The 11,233-nt window shown below is 38.1% G+C and overlaps 1 protein-coding gene across 1 annotated transcript; it reads left to right on the top strand.

The window, feature by feature from the left end:
• Window positions 1-2,482: 2,482 nt before the first annotated feature.
• LOC113304143 (putative F-box protein At1g55070) lies at window positions 2,483-3,340 on the top strand. The gene has a single exon (XM_026553205.1). It carries the CDS (start codon window positions 2,483-2,485, stop codon window positions 3,338-3,340), a length of 858 nt encoding a protein of 285 aa, XP_026408990.1.
• The last annotated feature ends 7,893 nt before the right edge of the window (window positions 3,341-11,233 follow it).

Below are 11,233 nucleotides of genomic sequence, written 5' to 3'. Positions count from 1 at the left end.
GAAGGGGATTTGTGTTATGTTCATACAGATATTGGAAAAGTAGAAGACGTTATTCACATATGGGGATTAGAGAGAAAGACAGTTTAGCAGCTATGCCATGAAAAAGTATGAGTTCAATGAATTCTGGAGATGGAGCAAGAAATTTAGTATACCACGCACCAACAGCCTAAGAGATATGCCGTTTGCGGTTACAAAGAGCAATCAAGTTTTAATGTCGTATGATGGAAGTGTCTTTTGTTATGACTCAGAAACTACAATACTCTACAAACTCTGGGATGATGGTCCGAGGGAGATCATTCAATCAATTCCCCACGTGAACAACATTGTTTCCCTCGAAGCATCAGGAGAAAAATCTAAGAGAAGAAAATAGTTATATGTATGCATACTCCTGCCATCCCATTTTTTTGTCTATACTCCTATTAATACATTATGCAGTTTTTGGGTTAATACATCATCGTCCATCTGGATATTAATATCATTTAGTTAATTCATCGTCAATCTGGAAATGAGCAATTACCTGTTCAGCAACTTATTTGAGTTGTTCCTTAAGCCAAGGAGTTGCGGAATCGTGAAATCCTATCAGGCCCGCAGACAACACAGTGTACGTATTTAAATCCTTTCCTAGAGACAGCACAGTCCATTTCCCTGCTCTCTTCAACCCACATTCTGTTGGACCTATATCTGCAACAAGAACAAGAACTGTATTGTTTACATCAAAACTTCAATTGTTTTCAACACATTCAATATGTTGAGGTTGAATGATAAGAGTGACAGACCAGGCCATACTCCTCAGGATCCCAATTGCACAATTGCCCGATCGTCTTGGCCTCCATCCACTCTCTTTTGCATTTTTCCAAGTCTTCTGGCATCATATACTTCCACAACAACGAACATTTATATGTTTCACAAGTATATGCCATCAATCTACCGGTTCTTTATAACTAGCACAATGCCTCGTGATGATGTCTATGAAATTCCAAATATTTAAATCCAGCCAAATACTTCATTTTTATATATGCAGTTCCACTGTTAGTATCAACTGCACCAAATGTACATGTATCTCGATGATTACCCAAAATCACAATTCTGATAGAATTTCATTGCCGTTTCTACGAGTTGATACGATTTACCACTACAAGAAACTTAATATATTGCAGCACCCAACGGTTATGGCCTCAACCCCTACTAGTGTCGCGATAACCTATGTAGCAAGAAGTCTATTGCAGCACCCAATCTTTATTGCTGCAGCAAGAGATTATACTTTTTTGCCACCCTCTTTTCGTATTGTTGCTACAGACTACAATTGTGTGGCAAACGTTTCATTTTTGCAGTAATAAAATATTGTGACTAGAAATTTGCTTTTGCAACACCTGTATTGAAGGTGTGGCAATATATGGTGTAGCAATGATTAGATTTTATTGTAATACCACGATGTCCATTACTTGTATTTCAAGCTCAAATATGTACGACACTGTTTGATTTTAAGAAGATTCCAAGGATATAAGTTCAATTACATATTAGTCTGAATTTTTTAGGTCGAAAACCGGTATGACCTTAAAATCGCCCAAGTCGATTGCCTACATCGGAACAAACAACCCTACCGTAAGGTTTATTCATGATTTCAAGAAGTACCGCACATATTTTACTTTTTCTATTGGTTCCGATCCATGAAATTCAATATAACAGCCGCCGGGTTCCTATTAACAACAAATAAATCTACGCCATGGAGAATAATGTGTCAAGAAAAATTAGTGCAAGAGGATACGGATACACTTCTTAAATCAAATGTTAGGTTGTTTGTTCTTTTATTTTTCTAATGTTAGATTCGAGGTCTGACCGTTGGCTATTTTAGTGGGGTACCATTTTTTACCTAACTCGTCGGCTATATCTTTAATTAGATTCAAAAGTATATTTTATAGCTTTACTATTTGAGTCGAATATGATAAGTTCGATTCAGTCGAGCCAGTTAGGTCAAAGAAATGCAAACAGTCGAGCCAGTTAGGTCAAAGAAATGCAAACAATTAATCACTTACAATCGAATATCCATCAAATTCTTTCTCAGAAATGGTTTATCATCCGGAAAAAATCCCAAGTTGAGCCCCATTTGAGGCCCCGTCCGATCATGAATCCTTTCAATAACGAAACTCTACTTGAGAGTGTTTACGTATAACGCTTCTTCCCGGATTGAACCTGTGCTGAATGCAAATTCATAGCTATTTATTTGTACAGCTTATACGTGTATGGTCTTAACTCTTAACAGGTAACTTATATTCCCGTCGATATTTATATTTGACCCCGGTGAATAATAGATGGCAAACTTGCTCTCCAACACAGTAGTAGTACAAAAGAGATCTTCCTTTCCTTGTTCTTTTCTTGGGATGTTCCGAATGTTGCCCTGTTTAAGCGAGTTTATTAGTGAAAAGGTTATAGCACATCTGTTTGGGTTTGCATAACTGAACTTTGTGTTTATAGAAATCATAAGATGGAGAAGTTACCTGCTGACATAATCCTAGATATACTATGTCGCTTACCGTACGAAACCATGATCAACTGCAAACTAGTTTGCAAACCCCGGAGAGATATTTCAAGCAATATCAAGGTAGGTCTCCTTTTCCAGATTGGGAGGGAACCTGCTTTAAAATTCTGTTTTGGAGGAGAGGAATACGATGACATTGATATGCATGGGCATTACTCTTACAAAACACTTGTGGAAATTGATAATCATCGGTCTATTGAGATAGAAGAACCCTTGACTGAGATGGTTGTCTCATGTAACGGTATGGTTTGTTTCTCGGTAAAGGGCAAGTCCTCTCTTGCCCGTGATCCCATCTACATCTGTAATCCCATCACTGAGGAATATGTGTATCTTCCACCATTCAATAACTATGAAATATATAACGGTAAGTTGATTGGTTGTGTTATTTGTCGATTTGGTTACTATCAGTCTACGGATGAGTATAAAGTTGTTAGAATCTACATACGTGACGGTTCTAGACGTGAAGTTGAAGTATACACTTTGGGTAGTGGTCATGGGTGGAGACCTAAAGGAAAAACTGGTCACGTTTTTGATATAAAACCCGGTGTTTGTGCAAATGGAGCCCTTCACTGGATAGAGTATTCGACAAAAAAAATTGTGGCTTTCAAGTTTGCAGATGAGGAGTTCCAATTGATCCCTCCACCAGCACTACAAAAGCGCCGCGTCACGCTACGCTTCGCTCTAGATTTTCCCAATTCACTCCGATGCGTAGTTATGAAGCGAATCTATCATGAAGCGCCGCTTCACCCTGCGTTTCGCGCGCTTCTCTCCAAATTTTTCCAATTCGCTCCAAAACGAATCTAGCATGAAACGAAATATTTCTTTAATTGATGCGCTTTTTGACTTAGTCAAGTTATTTTTATGACGGTTTCGAACCTCCGACTTAAAGTACAGTGGACCACTATGCCACTCTACTGTTTTTGAAATTAATTGGACTTATATTAAATTTATACAATTATTATCTTCTTAAATATTAAATTATTAATAACAAACTACTATTATTTATAGAAAAAAAATCAGTTTCATGCATCAATCATGAAGCGAAGCTTCACGCTTCAACATACGCATCACTTCGTAAAATAAAAAACGCTTCACGCTTTCAATACCTTGAGCACTACTACCACCAATATTGCCTTCTCTTTATAATGGCCAATATAGAAATTCTGTAAATTGTTCGGAGGATATTTGTGTCTTGTTCATATAGTTATTGGAAAAGTAGAAGATTTTATTGATATATGGGCATTAGAGAAAAAGAAAAAGTTTAGCAGCTATGACAAAAAGCATGAGTTCAACGACTCCCGGAGATGGAGCAAGAAATTTAGCATACCATGCACCATGGATGTAACATATATGCCGTTTGTGGTTACAAAGAGCAATCAAGTTCTGATGTCATATGATCGAAGTGTCTTTTGTTATGACCCGGAAACTAGAATCTAAGAGAACTCTGGGGCGATGGTCCGAGAAGGATTATTGAAGCAATTCCTCACGTGAATAGCCTTGTTTCACTCGAAGCATTAGGAGAAAAATCTAAGAGAAGAAAATAATTCTATGTATGCACACTCCTTCCATCCCATTTTATTTGACAAGATGGATATATTATCTTCGTGTGTTCCATTTTTTTCTTGTCTATAGTCTTAACTAGTACCATTATGCCTTTTATGGGCTAATACATTCCCAGTCTGGAAAATGAGCAATTACCTGTTAAGCAGTTTATTTGAGTAGTGCCTTGGAGCAAGTTTTATGGTGGAATCCAAACTATTTCAAGTGTGGAAAACTCATGGAATGTCAAGTCTATGGCTTTCAAGTTGGGGTCTTCCACAGAAAATCCAAGCAAGGTTCCACGGTTTCGTGGAATCCATCTGAACGCCAATAGGAATAGCGTTAAACGCAATTAAGAATGGAGCTAAAAAAACGCAATTAAGAATTGCGTTTTTTTTTATCCATAGATTTAAAATTAGTTGTTGAAATCTAACGGGTGAAAAAAAATCTTCATTCTTAGTTGCGTTTTTTTAGCTCCATTCTTAATTGTGTTTTTTTTAGCTCCATTAAGAATAGCGTTTCTACTATTCCACCATTACACTTGCGCTTCCATCCACAGTTCCAAGTGTTGAGGTGGCGTGGAAGATGGAAGATAAATGGATTCCACCATAAGACTTGCTCTTAAGCTGAGGAGTCGCAGAAGCATGAAATCCTGGCCCGGAGACAGCACAGTTTACGCGTTCAAATCCTGGCCGAGAGACAGCACTGTCCACTTCCCTGGTCTCTTTAACCCACATTTTGTTGAACCCATCTGCAACAAGAACAAGAACCATGTCGTTTACATCAAATTTTCAATTGTTCGTGCATCTCGATGATTAACCAAAATCACAATTCTGATAGAAAGTCATTACACTTCATCAAAATGTTCAGTCCATTTCTTATATATCAAGCTCAAGTCTTTGTAGTACTGTTCGACGCTAAGATGATGCCAAGGATATACGTTAAATTACATGTTACTAGGCATTTTTGAGGTCGAAAATTGTTTGACTTTAAAATCGCCAAAGTTGATTGCACGGCCAAACAAAGACACCACTACTAATAGCGTCCAATTAAGGACTATCTTTTCTATAGTTTTAACAAATAAAAAAAATTCATCAAATAAAGATAAACCTTACAGATACTCATCCCTATGGATACACAAACTTATCGATGCAGGGAAATTGTCTGCCCGTTCTTCAACAAAATCAATAGAAACGCCATCCCTATGGATACACAAATTTTTATTTTCCTAGCTCTTATATTCTGTATGTTAGAAAAAGCATTCTCTGTGTAATATGTAATTGCTCTGTATAGTGTTTGTTTTGAAGCATTCTCTGTGTAATAAGTAATTGCTCAGAATTTTGGTTTGGCTGATATAGCATCTTTAAAATTCCCTTGTTTTTTTCCTTCTACTGCACTTGAATATGTGATTTACTCTCTGTTAAAAGGTTCATATTCTTAGTCTAATCATTTCTTTTCTTATTTCACAAAAAGCTTTCTCTACTCATAAAGCCCTATTAAACCTAAATATTCCATCTCTTCAGAAGCCCATTGAAACCTATCTTCAAAACCTTTCCTAAACTTCCCTAACCTCATACTACAAAGCCCACCAAAATATTTCACACAAATTTAGTTCGTCCTTTTGACTATGACTATCCTTACTTGGAATTGTCATGGCATAAAACTACCATCCTCAATTCAGCATTTAAAAGGACTAGTTAATCTTCACAAGCCTAGCATCTTATTTCTATCTGAAACACTTGCTAACGATCAACATATAAGAAGATTAGCACAATCCCTTCAATTCAATAATTACTTCAACATCCCAAAAATTGGAAGACGAGGGGGACTGTGCTTAATGTGGGAAGATAACCTAAATATCCAAATATTACTTCAATCTCAAAATTACATCCACACAAAAGTTACACCACCTCCTACGGAACAACCATGGTTCTTCACGGGTATCTATGGCCCTCCACATCCGGATATAAGGAAAAATCTTTGGCATGAATTTCCAACAATATGGACCCGTCTACACCCTGACTATTAATAGGAGATTTCAACGACGTCTTAAATCAATCGGAAAAAAAAGGAGGAAGGCAAGTAACGTATGCTCAATCTCAACCTCTACTCACCTTGATGGATCAGATGGGTTTTATAGATTTAGGATTACGAGGAGACCCATAAACTTGGACAAACAACCAAATAGGGCAAGATAATATCCTAGAAAGATTAGATAGGGATTTAGAAACTCAACTATGGAGGATGGCAAACCCACATGCAGCAGTTACTCACCTTCCAAGAATAGCATCTGATCATGCCCCGATACTACTACAGAAGAAAGCAATAGACTGACAAGGAACAAAAAATTACAAATTCGAGCACCTCTGGCTCTCTCATATCCAACTCAAACAGATAGTTGAATCGGCTTGGGAACAAAAACAAGATAATGAAGCTACACTCAACCTACAGCTAAAGCTAATCACAACAGGACAAACTCTCCTAGAATGGAACAAGCAAACCTTTGGCCACCTACCAACTAAGATCAAGGAATCAACAACCAAGATAAAGAACGCCCAACACCAATGTGCTTCCAAACTGGATCAGATCTAGAACTTTGGCTTATTTCAGAAAAACAACTAAGAATAGAACATGAAGAATTATTACAATGTCATGCGACATATTGGCAACAAAGATCTAGAATTCAGTGGCTTCAATCGGGCGATCTTAACACAATTTTTTTCCATACTGAAGCTACCATTCACAGAGATTTAACAATATACAACAACTACAAGACTCACAAAACAACTGGATTAGCAAAAAGGAAGACGTTATTCGACTCATCCCAGAACACTATTCTCAGCAATATACAGCTCCACCGACAGTAATAAATGAAGATCTATTCACAAAAATCAGACAAAGGTTGACTCCTAGACAATCAGACCAACTTACGAAGGAAGTAACTACAACAGAAATCAAACAAGCACTTTTCTCCATAAATTACGAAAGTGCTCCAGGTCCAAATGGCTATACAAGTAAGTTTTTTAACGTTTTCTGGGATACGACTCACCTTCAATTGATAGCGATGGTTAAAGATTTCTTCAATAACCTTAATATGCACCCTCTCATGAACCATACAAACATAACACTAATACCTAAAGTCGACCACCCTTCAAAACCTTCACAATTCAGGCCAATAGGACTCTGCATTGTTACATATAAAATCATCTCAAAAATATTAGTCAACCGGATTAGACCTATTCTGCCCTTTTTAATAAGCCCTTTCCAAAGTGATTTTTTTCCGCAAAGATCAATACACGACAATATAGCCATTGCTGGAGAACTCTTTCATAACATTAGAACCTCAAAACCCACTAAAGATCCAAAAATAACTCTCAAACTAGATATCCAAAAAGCCTATGACATCCTAGACTGGGGATTCATCAAAACTTCATTTACAAAACTTGGATTCCCATCAGCCTTTATAGACTACATTATGCTTTGTATCATAAGAGTTACTTACTCCATCAAAGTTAATGGTACACCTCATGGATACATCACCCCAAGTAGAGGCATCAGACAAGGAGACCCACTATCGTCTATATTTTTATCATCTGTGCTGAAATCCTATCCACAAACCTGAGGAACCTTCAAAACCAAAAATTAGTTCCAGGAATTAACATTTCACAAAAAGCACCTCCCATAATTCACCTAATGTTTTGCAGATGATCTACTGATCACTTTTAAAGCATCTCAGAGTAACCATCACCTTAAAACACTTCTACAGGCCTATAGCTCCTCTGAAGGGTAAGTAATTAACGCTGCCAAATCAGTAATCATCCACCATCCTAATTTAGACCCAATCAAAATAAGTGATCTTCAACAATTCTTTAATATGCCGACCACATCAAAACCTCCAACCTATTTAGGCATACAGTTTAAACAAGGAAGAGCAGCAAATCACACCTTCGCTCCTTTCCTGTAAAGATTGGCTAGAAAAGCAAAAGGATGGATGACAAAATCCTAACCCCGGACGGAAGACTCCTCCTCATCAAAACATCCCTAACCCCTATCACAAATCACATAATGCAAACACAATAACTTCCCAAAAATATACACAAACAAATAGATCATATAACCAGGATTTTTTTCTGGGGTCATGACTCAACAACCAAAAAACTACATCCTATAGGATGGGATAAAGCAACAAAGCCATTAGCCGGAGGGGTATTAGGAATAAGAAAAAAGCAGTGATCATAATACAACCCTTCTATTGAAAAGAATCTGGAATTTGCATGAACAACCTAATTCCATATGCGGAAGTATTTTCAGTGCAAAATACCTCAATGAACAACCAATTCTACAAGGAAACATTGCCATTCCTTCCTCTTCCAGTCTTCAACGGATAGAACTAGCATCAATTATCCCTACCATGCAAAACTTAATTTTCCATCATATTGGAAATGGATTATCAACTCCGATAGAGGCTAATTGGATTCCACACTCTACCAATCTAGATCCAACACAATGCTACCCAATCCAAATGGTAGCAGATATCATCGACCCAATCTCCCACTCCTGGAATCATGAAAAATTGAACACCTTTCCCAATCCAACAATTCAGAAAATCATTAACATCCACCTACCTCAAAACAATACTCCAGATAAAATTATCTAGCCGCACTCAAAATCGGGAAACTACACCACATCTTCAGGATACAAATGTCTAACCCATGGTCAACCAACCCACATACCTCTACCACCTACCAAATTCTTATGGGAATTACCATGTCCACCAAAAATTCGGCTTTTCTTGTGGAAAGCCATCAATGAAGTATTACCGACCTTCTCTCTCTTACATCGAATCCTTTTGACCAACTAAGACATATGCCCTAGATGCAATACTGATATGGAAGTAGTAAGCCACCTTTTAATTCATTGTCCAACAACGGATTCTTCTTGGAACATCTTATTCAACCAACTTCAAAATGCACCAAAGACCAACCCCAACCCAAACTTCACTTTAACTCCATAAACAACCATACCCCAAATCATCCAGCATCCAACATCAACATCTATAATCTCCTCAGCCTGTTTCCTATTCTGGACCCTATGGCTATCCAGAAATGATCTAATTTACCAACAAAAACAAACAACTTCAGAAGAAATCGTAGCCTGGGCACAAAAACTACAACAAGAATTTTCTTGGGCACACACGCTTCACCACCAATCATACCAGGAGATACACCAACATTCAACAACACGATAACAAATAAAAGAACATCAACAATATTGGTAGGTTGATCTACTCCGAATATCAACTGGATTAAGATTAACACAAATGGAGCATGGTAGGCTTTTAAGGATGTAAGAAAATAAGAGCAAAGAGGAAGCCTACTTGTTAACCGCAAGTGCACGGTGTCGATTGTAGCTTGTGCAAATACGGGTCGAATCCACAGGGACTAGGGTGTGAGTTGAAGTTTTCTAAGCTAATTCTCTAAGCAGTGAACTAATGAAGCAAAGAGTGGCAGTGGCAGAGAGCCAAAGGCAGTGAAGATGATTACAGCTACAGATGGTAGACTAGGAGGATACTAAGGCATTTGATTCCACATCTTGATCCTAAACTAAGGAAGTTCTTATGCAAGCTATGTCTTGTTCTTTCAGGGAAGACTACAATGAGTGATTTACTAACTAACCTTGCTAACTTACCCCTAGCATCAGCTGTCTTCTTACAACACAGCTGATCACAGGTATTTTGGCTCAACTAGTTAACTATCATTCCTAAGGAAATTCAATACAGTCCTTCAAATGGACTGATTTCTTAACCACAGTCACAACTTCACCCCTAGCATCAGCTGTCTTCTTACAGCACAGCTGATCACAGGTGAATTAGCTCAAATGGCTAGTTATCAGTCCTACTTCAGTTTAAACATCACAAGAACAATAACATGTATACTAACTATCCTAGCATGCAATCAAGAGTTTCATCTAAGCCCTAGCAAGTAAATTAGAACATACTAGACATGGTGAACAAATACAATTGAAATTTACAAAATAATTTAAATTAAGAACTAACCCTTGAGGCACTGGCTATTCCAGTCCTCTTGGGTGAAGCACTGGATAGCCCAGGCATAACCAAAATTACACCCCAAGCACTCAATTTATACATGCAAGCATAATCCCCAAAATTCCCAAAAATTAGGGTTTCACCAAAAGTGAAATTAAAACTCACCAACTCTCTGAAAATTGATTCTTACTTCGACCCATTCTTCTACTTCGTCTGTTGCTCCTTCCCATGCCTTTGATTTGTCTATCTCAGCAACTAATTTCACCAACTCACTCCTAGGGAAGTGGCGTGAGAAAGGGAGAAATTATTCGTTAAGAGAGATTAGAACGTGGGGGTAATGATAGGTTACAACTGTTGAATGATTTGAGAAGGCATGGTGGTGGTTGTGGTGGTTGAGATGGAGTTGGTGGCGGAGCAGATGGAGGAGACGGTTCTGCAGAGAGGGAGGAGGAAGAAGATGGAAGAGAAGGGATCGATGGGAAGAAGGGAAGGGAGTGTTTGGGTGAATGGTATAGGTTCTGATGCTAGAGTGTGAAGCGGGGATAGCAAGTTTGATGAGTCAGCGAAGCTAAAGCGTCGGATCGCCACTTCGAGAACGAATCTAACGGTAAACTGGGAGCAAGCTAGAAGCGACCGTCGGATGCGCGATATAACAAAATTGACGGCTTCAGATGGAGTTAGGTACTAAGTGTTTGACAGGAGCTTCGGAGTTTGATGCACAATGATGAGGCGACCGTTGGATGATGAGATGGATCCAAACTGACGGTTCTCATGGAAATGGGTATGGATATTGGAAATGGATTTGGGTAAGGGTTTTGGGCCTTGGGTATGCCAAGCCCATATCTTCTTTAAGAACAATTCTTCCTCTTCAAGCCCACTTCTAATTGATCCGGCTCTTGAAAACACCAATCTTCGCTTCCTCCTAGCGGGAGTCTTTGCCGGTTCTTTGCTCTTTTCGCTCCGCAACTCATCTAGACTTTATTTGGTACCTAAAAATGCAAAATTAAGTAATAAAAATATTTATTCTTGAAAACAATTAAAATACAGAATATGGGATAAAATGTAGAATTAATGCACAAAAGATGAGTTAAATGCCAAGAAAATATATAGAA

The sequence above is a fragment of the Papaver somniferum genome, chromosome 8, assembly GCF_003573695.1.
Source record: "Papaver somniferum cultivar HN1 chromosome 8, ASM357369v1, whole genome shotgun sequence".
NCBI lineage: Eukaryota > Viridiplantae > Streptophyta > Magnoliopsida > Ranunculales > Papaveraceae > Papaver > Papaver somniferum.
Note: the sequence above shows the minus strand (reverse complement) of the source record. Positions and strands in the feature narration are given on the sequence as shown.

Coding starts and splice junctions, on each gene's coding strand:
- LOC113304143 (XM_026553205.1), top strand. CDS start 2,483: ATGGAGAAGTTACCTGCTGACATAATCCTAGATATACTATGTCGCTTA.